The sequence below is a fragment of the Delphinus delphis genome, chromosome 8 (assembly GCF_949987515.2).
Source record: "Delphinus delphis chromosome 8, mDelDel1.2, whole genome shotgun sequence".
NCBI lineage: Eukaryota > Metazoa > Chordata > Mammalia > Artiodactyla > Delphinidae > Delphinus > Delphinus delphis.
In genome coordinates this window covers 69,220,205-69,239,770 of record NC_082690.1, presented here as the reverse complement: position 1 = coordinate 69,239,770, position 19,566 = coordinate 69,220,205, and the positions used below count along the sequence as shown (strand labels likewise).

Below are 19,566 nucleotides of genomic sequence, written 5' to 3'. Positions count from 1 at the left end.
TTATTAGCTCAGTGTTTCATTTATATCTTCATATATGCACATACATGAAAAGATGAGCAATTATAAAAGGAAATTGTTAAGTACCAATTACATGGTATACATAAAGCTTGATATACGTATTTTCCAAAGTCACAACTTTTAATGATAAGGTAGAATATTTGAAGTTGGGAAAATCCAGACTATCATCACCTTAAGGGTAAGAGGAATTTATTTTATTTTATTGATTTATTTATTTTTTAATATGATATCACTTTTATGTAAAATCTAAAAAACAATACAAATGAATCTATATACAAAACAGAAACAGACTCAAAGATGTAGAAAACAAACTTATGGTTACCAAAGGTGGGGGGCGGATAAACTCAGAGTATGTAATTAACAAACTACTATACATAAAATAGGTAAGCAACGAGGATTTACTGTATAAAACAGGGAACAATATTCAATATCTTGTAATAACCTATAATGGGAAATAATCTGAAAAATATATGTATATAACTGAATCACTTTACTGTACACCTGAAACTAACAGAATACTATAAATCAACTACACTTCAATTAAAAAAGATAAAATAGAGTTGTTGAGAAATGAATACCTTTTTGCAAAAACAAAAATTGAGTCTAGGGCTTCCCTGGTGGCGCAGTGGTTGAGAGTCCGCCTGCCGAGGCAGGGGACGCGGGTTCGTGCCCCGGTCCGGGAAGATCCCACATGCCGCGGAGCGGCTGGGCCCGTGAGCCATGGCCGCTGAGCCTGTGCGATCGGAGCCTGTGCTCCGCAACGGGAGAGGCCACAACAGTGAGAGGCCCGTGTACTGCAAATAAATAAATAAATAAATAAATGAGTCTAACCTGGTGAAGAAAAAAGGAAGGTATACCCTGGGTTTAGCCAGTGCTTAACTACTCTGACTTCCTTTATGTCCGGTCTCCCAGTGCTGGACCTCTCCTCTTCTAATCAATATGGATTCTTGTCCCTCCTGCTCATTTCCACTCACCAGTAAACTGTGACCCTACACTACCCACTGGTCTGCAGTGGAGGGAACAGCCTGAGTTACTGACGGCAGGCATGGCTCAAACAGCTTGCTGAGAGTGAGCCATGCCTACCAGACCCACAGCGCTCCACTTGGCCCTCCCCCATTTCACTCACTTGCTGGTTTCTGCTAAACAAGGGTAAGAGGAATTTAGAGCATACCGAGATCATTTTCTGGTTGGAGTACTGGAGGCCTTGCAAAGAAAGTAAGATGTGGTTTGGGCTTCATTAGCTATAACTTAAGGCTTACTGTGTATCATAGGCTGTGCTGTAAAAATACTCCTCATATATTATTTTTACTTTTTACAACAATCCGGCAAGGTTAGTATTATTTCCATCTTACAGACAAGGAAACTGAGGTTCAGGCAGGTTAAATGAGGTGCTCCAGTTTCCCACATCTGGTAAAGGTGGTAGAGTTGTATCCTGGTCGGTGACTCACACCTCAGGCTCTTCCCACTTCACTCTGCTGCCTCCCTGGCGGCTGCACGCCAAGATCCAGTGGTGGGATGGGCCGGGATGAGCAGGAAGAGGAGTGGTGCACACAGCATCACTGGTGATCTGAGCTGTTCAGTCCCTCGGGGCAGCTCTGTGAGCAGCCCTAACCCTTCACCGTCCCCCTTCCTTGTGCCCGCTTTCTGCCTTCTGACTTTCCTTTTCCCTTATCCTTCAATGCCACATCTGAAGTGGGCACTGGAACATGCCCTCCTTAAATTAGCCCTGTTCTCACTCTTTTCTGTTGAGAAAATGGGCTTTAGAGATGTTAATCAAACTAAGAGGAAGTAGAATGGCATCTGTGTTTGAATTTCAGTTCTCTCAAACTCCGTAGCCCATCCGTTTTCTTCTCATCCTGCTGCTTCTGGTGAAGACTTTATAAATGCATGTATTAATAGAAAGCAAGCCCTCCTAAAACCTCCTGTTTGGGTTTATTTTATCATAATTTAAAAAACAATACAGGTTTTGTGGCTAGAAGTAATAATAGGAAAATACTGACTTAAAGTGGAGGGGAGCCAGAGAACCACAGAATTTTGTGTCTAGAATGTTTCATGACCTGGGTTCTGTGTGTCGCTTGGGGGAAAAGGGAGAGGTGAGCAGGATCTCAAGGAAGGTAAGAAAGGAACATGAAGTTGTTAGTCTTAGTTTTCCTTGTTTCTTATTTTTCATGGTACTTTTACTCCTTATTTATAGGCCAATAAAGGAATGAAAGATTTGAAATTTTATGAATTATATTAAACAGCAGGAATTCTGAAACATTCATGAGGATAAGACCTGAACTTAAATTGTAGTTCTCTTCCTTATTAGCTGTGTGACCTGGAAGAGGTAACTTAATTCTGTGCCTCATTTAAAAAAAAAAAATCTGTTAAGAGGGAAATATATATCTAAAGGACCATTGTGAAAATTAATTGGGAAAATTTTATATGTATCAGTTATAAACTGTTTGTCCCATAACAAATGCTCTATAAATGATGACTCCTGTTATTGTGATTGAGAATATTTCATTTTTTAAAATGGGAGCAATGGAAGCAGGAATGGAGGATGCGTGTGAGTGTGCTTTAACTCCGAGAGTCAGGGTGAGTAGAGCAGAAGGAACATTGGCCAAAAGCCTGGAAACTTTGCTTTTAGCGCTGGATCTGCCGCTGATTTGCTCTTTAAACATTAGGCAAGTCATTCTACCTCTGACAAAAATCTCTGTCCTCATGGATCTTATAGTCTAGTCGGGTTGGGGGAAGCATGGACAATAAAAGTGAAAAGATAAAGCATAAAGAGAGCTGCAAAATAGTCTGGCCAAGAAAAAAAATTCAAGTTTCTAGGTGAGTTAGTTGGTCTTGAGTAGAGTGAGGAGAAAGCTCAGGACTAAAAAGGATCCAGTATATTCTTCCCTTGATTTGACCCTTCCTGTAGTATTTAATGTGCTACCACCAGATTTAAATTCTTTTAAATAATATATGCAAAAGTAGAGAGAATAGTATAATATACACTCGTATACACATTACCCAGATTCAGTAGTTGTCAAGGTTTTCCCATACTGTTTAACCAGTTTCCTTCCTCTGCTCTCTCCCTTTCCCCTCTTCTTTTTGCACCCTATGTGTTTAGAGGACTCCTAAGAATCGTGCTATGCTCAGAAATGCCCTGTCATTTGTTTACAGCTCCCCAGTGCCACCTTAGGTCTAATCTCCTGTCCTTTTTGTATGCAAGCGTGGTGGACTTTAACCAGTGAGCTGGATTTACTGAGTTTCCCAGAATCTCCAGTAAATTACCCATCCCAAAGTGTAGACCACGCACCGCTCTGTGGCAGTGCTTGGGAACTACACTTTCACCAGCAGCTCGGTGTCTGGAGAGAGTGACTTGTCACTCCTGCCCACTAAATGCAGAAGTTGCCTCAGCTCCTCCCTGGGCTCCTCCTTAGCTTCCTTAAGGCAACTTCTTTGAATGGGAAGAGAACGAAGTGGGAATTCTCTTAAGCCAAGCGGAGCTCCTGTTGTGCAACCTAGTGGCATATATGCAGGAATAACATTCCCAGCTATCACTATTCTGTTACTGAGAGCTTTGGACAACCCTACTCAGACCAGAGTTTATCAGGGAAAAGTCTCCCTGTCTGAATGGGAAACTTCCCTAATCTTAAACTTTTCTCCAATAAATCCTAACAACCTTAAAGAGACTTAGGTCCACATTTGCCCTTCTTACTACCTGGAAGGCATCCCGCTCATTGAAAGGAGGCATTCCATTTCTTTCTGGCTGAGATTCTTCTCCATGTATCTTTTCCTGTGTTTTCAAGAAAGCACATTACTTTCTCCACCCCCGACCCTCATTCCCCCTTTCAGTGGACTGAACTCTAGTCCACTGTGCTTTCCTACCCTTGCCTGAGCCTCTACTGTCTTCCACAATGCAGTGCTGTGTTTTGTTTTGTTTTTCTTGCTTTCTGCTACAAAATATCCTTTCTGGGCTGTGGTTGGTAACTATTTTCAGTTTCAGGAGAGAGGCTGTTTTCAGGCACATTGCTGGGGCTCTGTGTTCATAAGTGAATTGTACACATAGTTCCTATATGTGACTGCAGTATTAACTGCTTAAATTTTGTTGCCTTCCGAACAAGCATGTTACTCGCATTTCATACTGTTTCTGTTCTTTGGCCAATGCAAGTAATACTCCCCATTCCCCTTGCCCCCAGTCACAGCACAATTGCTAGATGTGTAAAAAGCAGTGGGTTCTGTGAAAGTAAGGACCTTGTCCCTGTGATGCCCCATAAATAATTGTTGAACAAATGAATGAAACCAAGAGCAAGAGCAATCAGCAGAAGGGTTTCAGGTAGTGAAAAATAACACTTTGAATGGTGAACGACACACATCAAACTGGAGGGCTTTGTGAACTGTGTAAAGAAAGAGCTGGGGCTTCCCTGGTGGCGCAGTGGTTGAGAGTCCGCCTGCCGAGGCAGGGGACGCGGGTTCGTGTCCCGGTATGGGAAGATCCCACATGCCGCGGAGCGGCTGGGCCCATGAGCCATGGCCGCTGAGCCTGCGCGTCCGGAGCCTGTGCTCCGCAACGGGAGAGGCCACCACAGTGAGAGGCCCGCGTACCGCAAAAAAAAAAAAGGGCTGGATCCTATAAGCAGTGGGGAACCATTTATGCATTTTATAGAGGTATAATTTGTATATGTACAAAAAAGTGCACACATCTTAAATGTACTGCTTGATGAGGTTTTTACATATGTATATACTTGTGTAATTACTGCTCAAACCCAAAAAATATTTCCAGAACTCCAGATGGGGAGCTTTATCTTGATACACAACATTTTGGATACCAAGTTTGGTCTGTGGTATAACTAGGGTTGGAATTATAACAGCTGTTCGTGGTATTAGCACATCTTTTTGCTTGAATAAAAATGTTAGTTCATACCATTTAATTACATGACCAAAACAATGCACTGACTAACATTTATTAATCATCAGCATGTCTTGGTGCTTTATATTCATTACTTCATTTTATCTGTTCCATGGGGTTTTGTTACTATCCTGTTTTACAGATGCTGAAGGTTAAAGAGGTAAAGTAACTTGCCTTAGGTTCTACAGCTAGAAGGTAGCAGAGTTAGAATTAAATCCAGGACTGCCCATTGTCAGAGACTGATTTCTTGTTGGTGATCTGCTGCCTCAAATGTCTGGGGCCCAGGTTTAAGTAACAAAAATGTTATGTCTTTGTGGTAGGAGGTAATGATTATCTTTCTTACCTGCACACGATGATTGCTGTTTTTAGGCACATTATAACCTGTGCCTTATTAGAATTTTGAGAGGGAAAGGGATCTTTGATTCTGTGACAGTCAGGCCTCAGAGTAATGTTCCTTAAGATGGATCTTCATGAGGGAGGATGATGCTCTGAGGATGGCTCTTTATATGTAGCAAGGCCTCTACAAATTTTGAAAATAGGACACAACAAAGATGAAACGTAGACCTAAATATCTAGAAATTCCAACAATTAATTTGTCTTAAAAATTAATGACTGGAATAAATGCATGCCAGTGGTAGTGAAGTGGCAAAATTCTTATAACATTAAGATTGTATTTCAAGAGCTAAGACATCCAAAGAAAATATGAAACTTCCACAGTCACAGAAAGGAAAAACAGTTTATTTTAACTGCCCTCAAAGTTGCTCAAACCAACCATCCTCTGTACGTGTTATTTTTTTAAATTTGGTATCACAATGCAAAAAAACCCATCACATTGCAAGAGTTCTAGCTATTATACATGACTTGGACATTTGAAAATATATATTCAATATTTGTCCGTTGTGTTTTCAGACACAATGGGAGGGACATTTTGGCACGTTTAGGCATAACTTGGGGGTAGTCAATGAAACTTAGGTTTTACAAGATGAAAGCATGGCAAGAAGTGTCAGATTACTATGGAGAAACATGTTGCAGGAAACTAATCTTAAGATATAAATAGCATGCTCTATCCAGCTTGCTTGGTGAAAGACTGCTGTTTTGTGTTGTTTAGAGTAGTGAATACAAAGAATATTGTTATTGCCAGTTGTATTTACTTTTTGAAGAGGTGTGGGTGCCGGAAAGTCAGTTCAGGATTGTTTTGATATCTGTGTATTTTTAACTGGGGCTGGGGTGGTGATGGAGATGGCTTTCTACTCGAAGCTGCTCCTGTTGGTAAATGTTTCTGTTTTTAATAGACGTTGTTTAATAAATCATGCATTTAAATGAAGCCATCAAAAGGGAAATAGGATTATGGATACCGAATTCTGTAATCGAAGTTAATCCAAAAATATAAATAAAAAATAGAAAGTGTCATTCACAAATAAAATAAATATGTAGAGTCATGGTAGGGAGCAGATCAGTCTCCCTCCCCCCGCCAGACCAGGAGTTTCTTAGCTGTCCTGTTCAGAGTGCCTACTTCTGAGTAGCTTTCTGGTGTTTGTACAGCTCACCATGCAGACAGAGGTTGTCACTTAAGAATGATGTATTCCTGGAGCCAGCAGGTCCGGCTTCCAGGAGCCCTTGCCTGAAGAGTGACTGAGCACCTTTGGTGCGTGTTCCTAGCATCAAGCTGCCTTCTTCCAAGTCATCCCTCAGATTTTGTAATGAGCCTAGTGGCAAAACAGGCTGTGAGGAAGTGAGAGAGAGAGAGAGAGAGAGAGAGAGAGAGAGAGAGAGAGAGAGAGAGAAGGAGACACTCAGAACTGATGTCAGTGTCCTAGTTAGTGCCCTTTTGTATGAAGGGGGAAATAAGTTGTCTTTCAGATTCTTTTTAAAACCTTTAAAAAAAGATTGTGAAATGTAATATACAAACATTAAGTGGTTCGCTAAGACTCTTCCCTTCTTACTCTGCTACCTTAACTGCCCTCCTTCTGGTGATGATATCATAAGATAACAGTGGGGTGGCTTTGCTAACAGAAGAAGAAATAGAAGTTAAGATGAAAAACTAACAAAAATATTAGTGAAAGAATAAGTTTGAGATCCACAAAGATGAAAAAAAATCGTGAAATCATTTCCTTAGGATAATACACAAGGCAGCTGAAAGGGAACTCTAAGACAAGGTGTGCGAAAAGTGGAGAAAAGAAGATGAGGCATTGAATCAGGCAGACTTTGTGTTATCCTGTTTGTTTCAAACTACTTTGTTCTAAGGACTGATGCCTGCCATCGGGTTGCAGATAGACCTGAATTATAGCTTACTGTGTTTTTCTAGTTTTTCTGGAATTAGAGATCTAGAGTCTTAGGTGTATATAAGTTATTATGAAAAAAAACAGATCTACTGCAGTAGATCTTTTACAGTCTTCTTGCATATTTCACGTATGAAAATTCAGAGATACTTAGTACCCTTTCTCTACTTGAAACCTGCTCGGAATAGACTTCATTTAATGGGGAATTGACATAGTAGGATAAACCTTAATACAATGAAATTATTTTGATTAATTCTGGATAAAGTTACATTGGTACTTGGGCAGGTAAACATAAATTTTAAAATAAGGTTCTTTTTCTTACAGTCCTATTTTGTAACGGATTATGATCCAACCATTGAGGACTCCTACACAAAGCAGTGCGTGATAGATGACCGGGCAGCCCGGCTAGATAGTAAGTAATCTTCCTTTATTTGATGGTTCACGTATCATATTTTTAAAAGTAAGCTTTGATGTTTTGCTAGGTTAAATACTACAATTGAAATGTTAGATGATCTTGAATATAAGCCCATCTCTTTCATTAGTTTTGATTGATGAATCTGCATACTAGGCAATTTAAATATTCCTCAGTAAATGTTATGTAAAATAATTGGATTGAGCTTGTCCTGGTGAAATTGGTCATGTCACTGTAACTTGCTGAAGTTGTGTTTGTTGGGACATTTGGAAAAAACATGAGGTTTCGGCTCTTCCTACCTTTTGATGAAGGCTGAAATGGGTGAAGTAAATATAGAAAGGCTTCAACATTTGCTAACTTGCCTAGAGTTTATAGCACAGAGGCCTTAGCAAATAGTGTTTTGTGCTTGGCTAAACTTTCCACCTCTCCACAAAAGAAAGCCCTTTTCTTTTAACTTGTATGATTCTTTTATTCACAGAGATCAAGAAATACATTAGCATCTGTACATTCAGTATGGTATTTGGGGGGTGGGGTGGACCAGCATTTCTTTCTTGAATTTACAGGTATCTTTTTCAGTTCTTTTCATGGAGGAGGTAAACATCCAAGAGACTTCAGAGGTTATCTGACTGTCTGCCTAGGTGTATTTGATATTCTTGACCTTGTAATTGCTATGCTAATATAGTCTAAGTACAAAATCAACCTGCACTGATGAAGATAACTCTGAAACTGTCTGCCATTAGAATATATTTGTCTTTAGCATTGAATAAAGTACTAAAAGGAGAATGCCATTTTTTAAATTATACTAAGTATGGTGTGCTCCAGAGGACCCAGTTTAACTGGGCCTGCCCTTGTAAGGAAGCCATTTTTGTAAGATGAAAACACGAACATAATTACATTTCTTGTTTTTTCTTTAGTTCTGGATACAGCGGGACAAGAGGAGTTTGGAGCTATGAGAGAACAGTATATGAGAACTGGCGAGGGTTTCTTGTTGGTCTTTTCAGTCACAGATAGAGGCAGGTTTGTATCAATATTCAATTGTAGGTCTCCTGTTCATGTCTAGATCACTGTTTCATTGAATTTGCATTCTTATTTTTATAGAAAAAGGAAAAGTAATAAAGTAGTAAATGGAGCATGGGACTCTGAATTCTGATAGTTGACCAAATTGATTAATTTGTTTTTGTGTTTTTAGTTTTGAAGAAATCTATAAGTTTCAAAGACAGATTCTCAGAGTAAAGGATCGTGATGAGTTTCCAATGATTTTAATTGGTAATAAAGCAGATCTGGATCATCAGAGACAGGTGAGAAGGAATTTTGCTATTGGGAAGCCAATTATTTGTAATCATGTGAGTGAACAGATATGTTTAATGAGAAAGTGCCGTGATCAAAAACACTGTGCTGAGTGTGGCACACTGGATTTCATAGAGGTCCTATGATAGGTGACAGATAAAAAGGAAGTAGATCTGGGGGCGTTACATTTTTACATAGTATACAGAACTTCAGTGGACTCTATAAGCCAGCAAGTATTTGCACCAGCTCCATTCACATGTTGTAATTTCTTAGGTAACACCCACAGCTCTAATTTAGTTCGATACTCCTAAACTTACCTGTAATTCAGTATTAATGCTAAATTACCTCATTTAGAGAATGACTTTGATTTAAATTACAGTATTTGGATTTTTCCTAAGTCCCATTAATGACTGAATTTTCCGTTAATTCTTCACATGGGCAGCTCTAACACCAGTAACCTGCAGGAAAATAATATTTTTAGTATTTAGTTGCAGGCTTGTTTATACTCACTTGTTCTTTACCCACTTATTTCACATACAATTTAAAAAATTTTGGGTAAATATTGGCCTCCTCTTTCTGTGAGGGAGGGGAGCAAGTTCAGATATAAATTAATGGAGGCTCTGCATTATTTGGGGGTTCTTTTGGTGTCTTCATTTCTTTTAGGTCTTTAGTCTCTATCCCACATCTGGAATACAATTGTTTAAATACTTAATTTTTGCCAGTATTTAAGTTCTCTTGTTTCTATATAACCTTGTGTTAACAGATTTTTGTGTTAACAGATTTTGATTGAAAGTGCAAACATCAGGAAAAATTGGTTGATAAACAGCATTGAGGATAGCCTTCCATTTTGTAGTTAACTATTATTTAAAATATAATCTTTGATTTGTGTGCTCTATTTGTAAATTTTGTTGAAGGTATACCAAGTTTAAAGCATGAACTTAAGAGAATGATATTGTTCTAATGCTAAGGTTTAGAAATGTTTACCTGTTGTAGAATGAATTTTACTGTCAGACCTCTTTCAAATCTGAATTATTATAAACTTAAGGTGAAAACATTCAGTCTTCATTTCAAACCAGTATAAGCTGTTGGAAGTAATTTAGGATATGACATTGCTCACATATTAAAACCTGGAGTAGACAGTCCCATTTTTTTTTCTCATTTATATTTTATTTTTGGGGGACCATTTCCTTCAGTGTTTCTGAATCTAATTATGTTTATTAAATATTGCCCAGTAGAACCTTTTTACTGCTCTTCTCAGTCCTTTCTAGTACTAGAAACACTTTTAGATGTCGTTGGATCTGGGGAATAATGGCAAAGTAACTCTGCAGGGAGCAAGCAGTTCTTGCCCTATCTAATGCTAGATAGATATGTTTCCTGCTGTGATTTTTTTCAAACTTTTTTACGGTGGTAACTCCAGTAAAGGAATAAGTGGTAGGCCTGGGGTGAGGTGGGAGCCTTCTATAGTTTAGGCAAGATTAGGGAGAACAGAGGAAAGGGAGTATGTCCATCAGAACTAAACAAGCCTTGCTATGATTAGCTTGGGGGCAAGGGGTCTGTATGAGTTACTTTTAAGTCATTTATATATTGAAGATTGCCAGTATTTGGAGTGTGGTTTCCATCTGTCTGCAGATATTAACATATTGTGGCACTTTGGCTTTGTTTTTACCATAGATTTATAAATTTTTCTTCTAAGTTTTTTCTTTTTATAAAAGTAATAGATTTCAGAGTAAAGTAAGAACAAGGTGGTAAAAGAAGCAATATAGGGGATGATAAGTGTAATATTTCCATCACCTTAAAGATAGGCAATTAGCTTGGGGTAAGTTCTTAATTTCTCTGCTTTAAAACATATACATAGACAGTAAGTACTATGTACATGCTGAAAAGTTGAAATGTATATATATCCAAGGGAGAAAAGCAAATGGCGGAAAACTGACTGCTTACTTTTCTGCTCCTTCCTATAGATTCTCCTCTCTGAAGGATAGGCACAAAGAAACATTTTATTCCTCCCATGCTTTGTCTTCTCTTTTCTAGGTTCCTTCACCCTGCACTCAGGCGTAAAGGTCATCATCATTACTCTTATGTGAGAGCCTTTAGTGCTGACTGGAAATCCTACTACATTTCTCTAGTCTATTCATTTCCCACTTGTTTGGATGATTATTACTTACTTTCTATTTTTAAATTAATAACACTTTCTTCCCCTTCCTCATCCTCAGCAGATTGATGATGAGTGGTATTTTCCTAGTTCACTGAGATATTTTTACATGTTCCCACTTCCACATGCACTAACCTAAGGGCACGTATGTCCCATTAATTCTGCTTCTTCCCACTTGCATGGATAAACTTCACCTCCCTGACCAGCCTCTCTGATAGGCACTGAAGCCCATCCATTGCTCCTCGTGGGCATCACCCCAGCAATTGTTCCATCCAGGTGTTCCATTTCTCTCCTGCATGATTATTCCCATCAGCTTGCGACATGCTACAATGCTCTCACCTTTAAAACAAAAAGTAATAACCACGGCAAAAGCTAATCTCACATTCCTCCCTGAGAACCTTTTTTGCTGCTCCTCCTAGTAAGCAGAACTCCTTAGAAGCGTTATCTACACTCTACTTCCTTTCCTTTCTTTTTCTTGTTTGCACTGACTGCAGGCATAGCACCTGGTCAAGGTCACCACTTGCACAGATGTAACATTTGACACAGTTGCCCACACTTTCCTTTTGGAAACACTTTGTTTACTTAGCTCTGGAACTCCATTCCCTATGCATCCTCCCCCCTCCCCTCTCCTTTTGTTGGTACTTCCTTGTCTTTCTCAGGTGTCTTAGGGCTCAGGCACACTCTCTTCTGTGTACATTCTGTGTCCTGGATGTACAAAGACAAACATGCCTTACCCCTCCAAGCCTTGAGGGCCATATTTGGTGCAGTTGAAATTGAGATGCTGTACTAAAGGTTTTTACCTTTTAGAAGTCTCTTCAGAATTAAAGATGATGTTCTGTAATGCCTTGGCACCCTTACTTGCTCTACCAACTGATCCTGGACAGGCCACAGGCACCTCATAATAACTTCTTCTACTTGTTTGGAAATGCTGACTTTTTGGTCATCTCTTTAGGTCAGTGACCAGTCTGGCTTGCTCTTAGTTGCTGATCAGCTTGTTCTTTTCTGCCTTTGTCTTAGGCTCTACCCTTTGGACTTTCTCTAGCTTCTAGCCCGTTTTCTCTTACATAGCAAATGCCAGTTCCCCATGTTCTTTGAATTTGTGGGTCAGCCCTGGGCATTCCTACTACTGCTCCTGAGATTCTGAACACATCAGGGACGGGAGATCAGCCAGAAGAGACTGCCTATTTCCTTTTGACTTCTGTATCTATGTGGACTTGCTTCTTCCACCCACCTATTCATCCAGTTTTTTTATAGAACATTTTCTAGGCACTTATGACAGAGCAGTAGAAAAAACAAGGTCACCGAAATAAAGAGAGATCTGTAGAATTTGAATGGCAGTGTTACCACATACCTGGGCCCTTAGAGATACATTGATCATTTTGTTTATTCTGTCAGAGGTATAGGAAGAAAATATGGGTAAATGATTTACTTGCCCTTGCTAAAATGTAAACGTAGGTAAATATGACAACATATTGATTCTGAAATTTCATACAGCAGCTGTGTGTGGGCTTGGACTGTGGACTTCATGATAGCTCTGATTTCAAGTTCCTTGTCCTTGACTCAGCCTCGTCTAGAAGTCAATGGTTTTTTGCCTTTTTTAAAAAATTTGTTTTTGCTTTTCCCCCTTTTACCTCTCCTGGCTTGCCTCAGTTTCTCCCTTTCCTGTCCCCCTTGTTAGGTACTTAATTTCTACTGGCCACCATTAATTCGAGAAAGGAGCCCATTACACTTATAACAATAGATTACTTAAGTGTATTAATCCCCACTCCTCTTATCTGTCAGTACCTCGACCACAATGTGCCCTGCAGCCTCCCAGGAAAAAGAAGCCCCTCCCCCCAACAATAGAGTAAGGGTCTTCTCTGGCCTCACCTGTTTGTGCCTTGTCTGCAACTGATTCACTTTGTTACAAAGCAGAAACTAACACTCCATTGTAAAGCAATTATACTCCAATAAAGATGTAAAAAAAAAAAAAAAAAAAAAAAAAGAAAAGATTTGTAAGCGCCATGATGGCTTCTCAGTTTTGACCACTTAGTTTTGTTCATGTTTTGTCCTTAGCACAGAGAACAAAGGTATGCACTCAGTATACAGTTGCTGAATGAATGAATCAAGGCATCAGTGAATCAAGATGTGGTATTAATATGTTGACTCTTTCTACATAATAGATATTTTTGAAAAACAAAACAAGTTTTGCTTCTGTAAACTTAGGTTATTCATTAACTCAACGCATCCCTAAGTGACTATTGCAGATGTTGTACTCTATTCTTATTAAACTTAGTTTGTTTAATAAAGCTGCCCTCATCATTCCCATTTTGCTCTTCTCTATTTAGAAATAGGTAGTATTAGATAAACCCATGTTATTGTGGATTTTCACAGATATTCATTTGTGCCTTAGAACTGAGTCCCACTGGAGGTTCCAAAATGTAAATCTGAATTTCTTGCATCAGGTTCACCTTTGTTGTTGAAAACAAAACATTTCTGGTAGCACTCAGACCTACTAAACCAGAATATCCAGGCTTAGGATTTGGTATCTTTGTAAAATTCTCTGGGTTGGGGAACCTCTGGGAAATCCTTGTTTGTGTAGCTTTCAATCTATTGTTGATTTCTGGCTTCACAGTGTTTTGGCTTTGGTACATGTGGTGTTCTTTTTGTCATATTTTTTTCCTTTGGTGGTAGTGATGCTATCTTCGTTAAAAGTGCTACACCAGTAAGCTCATAAGCAGCTTTATGTGTGGTTAGAGATTTCTTGACCAGAAATGTGTGTATGAACTTTGCTGACCTCGATTCCTGGAAGACTGATGTAAGACCGTGCTTTAAAAATAAATAAATGAAGCACATAGACAGTCTTAGCCGTGGGATTGTTTTGTCATCTAGACCATTAATTCATTAATTTTTCTCAATTGTATAAAGATAGGTCATTTGCTGTTTCCCTCTGGCCGAATTGCATTATGTAGGTGGGATAGGGCAAGGTAGCTTTCTAAAGAATAATTGAGCAGAAATACAAGGAACAAAATTCTTAAGGATATATATTTCCCTCCCCCAATCAAATTATATTAGTAAAGTAAATAATTGATTAAGACTGACATGTCACAAAAATTTATTTTTACTTTTCTTCTTTTATATCTCTTTCACTTCAAGATGTAATTTTACTTCAAGGAATTTTATGTCAACTTTTTTTTTTTTTTTTTTTATGTCAACTTTTCTTAGAAAGAATTGTCCTTTCTAAATTGGTGGCTCTGTAAAGATTTACTTTCCTACTTGGCTTCCTTACTTATTGTTAATTGCTTGCTTGATTTGATTGATTGATATTTCAAACCATAGGCCTTATGGTACCTGTGCTGTTTTGAAGAGAGGCAGGGTAGATTTTAAAGTTACATAAACTTGGGTATACTAATACTATGTAGAACCTGCCTGCCACTCTTTCAGAATACAACAGAGTATAAACTGTTATGAAGTAATTGTTAGATGTATATGCATTAATGTAATGGCCTAATGATATTGCATTGAAGGTGCTGAATTTTGAGAATATAAAATTAAATTAGGAGAACAAGCTACCTGAAAGGATTAGAGGGAATAATACCTTGAGCTAAAACAGGGCCCAGGAATATTCTAATCAGCCAGAGTGTCAAACCTGATAATCCCTGGGGTATTGAATAGTGCATTGAGAAGGGTTTTGTTCTAGTAGTGGGGCAAAATCAGCCTTAGATGTAATGCTGTTCTGGTACTGTACAATAGAAAGGATCAAACTTTCCGAATAATTGCATCCCAGAAGAAAGCTCAGGAATATTTATAGGAATACAAATTATCCAGAACTCAATAGATAAAAATCTAGTAGCCACGCATCCACTCAAAACTTACCCAGCATGTAAAGCAGCAGGAAAATATGACCCATAATAAGGAGAAAAGACAGTGAATAGAAACAGATCCAGAGATGACACAGATGATAGAGTTGGTGAGCAGAGAAATTAAAATGGTTATTATTACCATATACCATATGTTCAAGAAGCTAGAGAAAAGACTGAATATTGACTATGTTAAGTAGAGACATGGAAGATGTAAAAAGATCAAAATCAAACTTCTGGAAATTAAAACTACAATGTCTGAGATGAAAAATACACTGGATGGGATTAACAGCAGAAGTAACGGCTGAAAAATTTCTAAATTTGATGAAAACTTACAAAGCTCAACAAACCCTGAGCACAAGAAATATGAAGTAAACTACAAGGCACATTATAATGAAATTGCTTAAAAGCAGTGATAACGAGAAAAAACTGAAAAGTAGCCAGAGGGGGAGAAACATTGCATACAGAGGATCAAAGATAAGGATGACAGCAATCACACTGTTTCTCACAGGAGACGATGCAAAGAAGATAGTGGCACAGCATCTTCCAGGTACTGAGAGAAAAAACTCATCTGATAATTTACTTCAAAAACAAAGGTGAGGGCCTCCCTGGTGGCGCAGTGGTTGAGAGTCTGCCTGCCGATGCAGGGGACACGGGTTCGTGCCCCGGTCTGGAAAGATCCCACATGCCGTGGAGCGGCTGGGCCCGTGAGCCATGGCCGCTGAGCTTGTGCGTCCGGAGCCTGTGCTCCGCAACGGGAGAGGCCACAACAGTGAGAGGCCTGCGTACCACAAAAAAAACAAAAACAAAGGTGAAGTAAAGACTTCTCCTAGATAAACAAAAAGTGAAAGAATTTATTACCAGCAGACCTACATTAAAAGAAATGCAAAAAAGAAGGAAAACCATACCGAATGGAAATCTGGATCTATACAAAGAAATGAAGAACACCTTTACCCATTTATGTGGGTAAATATAAATTACTTTTATTGTTATTTAAATCTCCTGAAAACGTAATTGGATGTTTAAAGCAAAAATAATAACAATGTATTCTAAAGTAATAGGTAACAGTAATAAAAAGAGAAGGAGGGAGAAACATACTATTGTTATAAGGTTCTTAAACTATACATGGATTGACATAATATCATTTGAATTAGACAGTGATGAGTGAAACATGTATATTATAAACTCTAAAGCAATTATAAAAATAACATAATAGGTACATAGTTTATTAGCCAACAAAGAAGATCAAATGGAATCATAAAAACAATACAGTTAACCAAAAAGAAGGCAACTTTTGATAAGTAGAACAAAGAATAAATGGGATGGTTAGGAAACAAATTTCAAGATGACCCAACTATAGCAATAATCACATTAAACTTAAATAGTGTGAACACCTCAATTAAAAGGCAGACATTGTCAGATTGGATAAAAAGCAAGACCCTACAAGAAATCTACTTTCAACGTAAAGATACAAATAGGTGAAAAGTACAAAGGATGGGATAAGGTATACCATGCTAATACTAATGAAAGAAAAGTTGAAGTGGCAATATAAATATCAGACTAAGTAGATTTCGGAGCAAATATTATTACTAGGAATAAAGAGGATCATTTCACAATGATAAAGAGATTAATTCATCAAGAGAACTTAACAATCCTAAACATTCATGTAATGAATAACAGCTTCAAAATTCTTAAAGCAAAAATGGGAAGAACAGTTATAGTCAGAAGTTTCAGCACCTCTCTCAATAATTGAGCAAGTAGAAAGAAAATCAGTAAGGATATAGATGGTTTGAAGAACACTGTTGGGCAACTTATCCTAACTGACGTTTAGTAAAAACTCCACTGAACAACAGCAGAATATACATCTTTTGAAATGAGAATGGGTCATAGAACAAGTCTCAATACAGTTAAGGGGATTCTAGTCAGATGGTGTATGTTCTTTGACCACAGTGGAATTAAATTGGAAATAACAAAGATATCTAGGAGATCTCCAAATATGAGGAAATTAAGATACTTTTAATTTACCCTCAGTACAAAGAAAACACAGGACATTACAAAGTATTATGAGCTGAATGATAACTAAAACAGCATATCAAAATTTGTGGGGTGCTATTAAAGAAGTACCTATAGAGAAATTTATAGCATTAAATATTTGTATTAGGAAAGAAAAAAGGTTTCAATTCAGTGACTAGCTTCTACCTTAAGAACTGTAAGGAAAAGAGCAAATTAAAACCATAGTAATCAGAAGTAAAATAATAAAGATAAGAATGGAAACCAATGAAATTGAAAATAGGAAAAACATAGAGAAGTAAAGAAAAACCAAAAAGGGAGAGATAACCATCATTTCAAATCTTAGTAGATATTTAAAAGATAATAAGGAAATACTATAAACAACTTTATGCCAATAAATTTAGCAGGTTAGATGAAATAGACCTATTCCTTGAAAGGCACAAACTCAAGAAAAAAATAGATAAGCTGAGAAGTACTATATGTATAAGATAAGTCCAATTTATTGTAAAAACCTTTCCTCAAAACTCCAGGCCCAGATGGATTCACTAAATTTTACTAAACTGATTTTGCTGAAACTATTCCAGAAAATTGAAGAGAGAATTCTTTCCAACTCATTATATGAAGCCAGTATTACTCTGATACCAAATCAGACAAAGATATAAGAAAACTACAGTTCAATATTTCTCATAAACATAGATGTAAAAATTTTTTTTGATGTAAAATTTTTTAATTAAAATTTTAGTAAATAGAATTCAATATATGAAAAGAACAATGCATTATCACTCAAGTGGAGTTAATTCCAGGAATGCCATGTTGATTTAACAGGCGAAAGTGAATCAGTATAATTTATCATATTAACAGACTTTAAAAAGGAAAAATCATATGATCTCAACAGATGCAGAAGAAAAAAATTTGACAAAATCCAGCATCGGTTCCTGATAAAAATTCTTTATAAATGGAATAGTGAGGAACTTTATTAACCTGATAAAGGGCATCTGTAATAAAACCCTACAACCAACAGCTTACTTAATGGTGAAAGACCAAATGCTTTCTCCCTAAGATCAGAAACAAGTCAGGAGTACCACCTCACCACTGCTGTCTTGGAGCTTCCAGGCAGTGAGGTAAGGCCAGAAAATGAATGAAAAAACCTCCACATCAGAAAGGAAGCAACAAAACTGTCTTTATTAGCAAATGACATGATTGCTTATATAGAAAAGCCTATGGAATTTACAAAAACAAAACAAAACAAACCTAGATAAGTGAGTTTAGCATAGTTCCAGGTTCTAAGATAAAGATACAAAAGTTATGATTCTGTTTTGCAGAGAAAAATATATATCATTGAAAAAAGATGAGAAGAATGTGGTTCTGTATGGATGATAAGTTCCTAAATTTTCTTTTTTTTCCTTTTTGCCCATCTGTAATTTTCTAACCTTGTATAAGTGTTTACTTTCGTGGTAATGACAGCAGTGAGAGTCACTTTTTCAGAAATATGAATTTTCAGGCCCACTATATAAATATAAATGTAATATAGTTTAATAGTTGTAGGTAATTATCACTATTCCAACCCTCTACATTTAAAATATTTATAGGGCATCTACTATATAGGGCTAATATTCAATTAGCCTTTTCTTACTCTGGCCTACCATTTATATGTCATCAGCAATGCCACCCTTCCCTGCCTACCTTCCTTCATTTCTTCATGTAAGGAAGGCATTGTGAGGGCTTGTGGTTCTATTCATTATTTTTTTCCCACATATTTATTGAGAGTCTTCCAAGTACCAGGTACTGGGGAATGCAGACGTGAAGAAGACCCCATGGCTTCTTGAGGCCTGCCCCGCTCTCCAGCCTCATCTCTTGCCATTTTCTCTCTTAGCTTATTGTATTCCAGCCACTCTAGGCTTCTTTCAGTTTCTGGAACTTGGAGTGCCCTCATGCCTGCTGTTTCGATTGTCAGGGATACTTCTTCACCCTGACCCAACTCCATACACTTTACCTAAATATCACTTCCTCAGGGAAGCTTTCCCTGACCTGCTCAGCAGGGTTATACACTCCCATAGCACCTTGTACTTCCCAGAATTTATCACTGTTGTATTTAATACTTTTTGAGTAATCACTAGACTGACATCTTGCTTCTGTCATGTTCTGAGTTTTTCTGCGGAGGTGGGCTTCAGCACTATGAGTTAAGCTATTAAGTGTTTTGGTTCGTCTTAAGGCAAACCAGCTTGGTCTCTGGCTGGATTAACAGTGCAGTGTGTGGCCAAGCAGTAGATGGAGCAGATCTAATCGTTAATACTGTACCTCAAACACACCTCTTGAAATTTCAGGTAACGCAGGAAGAAGGACAGCAGTTAGCACGACAACTTAAGGTAACATACATGGAGGCATCAGCAAAGATTAGGATGAATGTAGATCAAGCTTTCCATGAACTTGTCCGGGTTATAAGGTAAGCAAAACACATCCCAGAAGTTTGTTTTAGTTTATTGAATTTGATGGTTAGTCACATTATGCTTTTTAAAAAAATTAAGAAAAAAAATTGCCATTAAATGTTTTTCGTAAGAAAGAGGAAATTGTATGTAGGAGTGATTCTTTTCTGGGAATCATTTTTGACATGGTATGTTAAAAATTTTAATTACGTACATAATTCTGGTTACTTCCTACATAAAAAGCCTAATTTTATTATATTGAAG

The 19,566-nt window shown here is 37.7% G+C and overlaps 1 protein-coding gene across 1 annotated transcript in view; it reads left to right on the top strand.

Moving 5' to 3' along the window:
- The window catches only part of RRAS2 (RAS related 2), a 74,012-nt gene that overhangs the window by 48,044 nt on the left and 6,402 nt on the right, over positions 1-19,566 (top strand). Inside the window, exons 2-5 of the mRNA XM_060018541.1 lie at positions 7,504-7,591; positions 8,506-8,608; positions 8,781-8,889; positions 19,204-19,322. Coding sequence (XP_059874524.1) covers positions 7,504-7,591; positions 8,506-8,608; positions 8,781-8,889; positions 19,204-19,322 — 419 coding nt within the window. The remainder of the gene's footprint in view (positions 1-7,503; positions 7,592-8,505; positions 8,609-8,780; positions 8,890-19,203; positions 19,323-19,566) is intronic.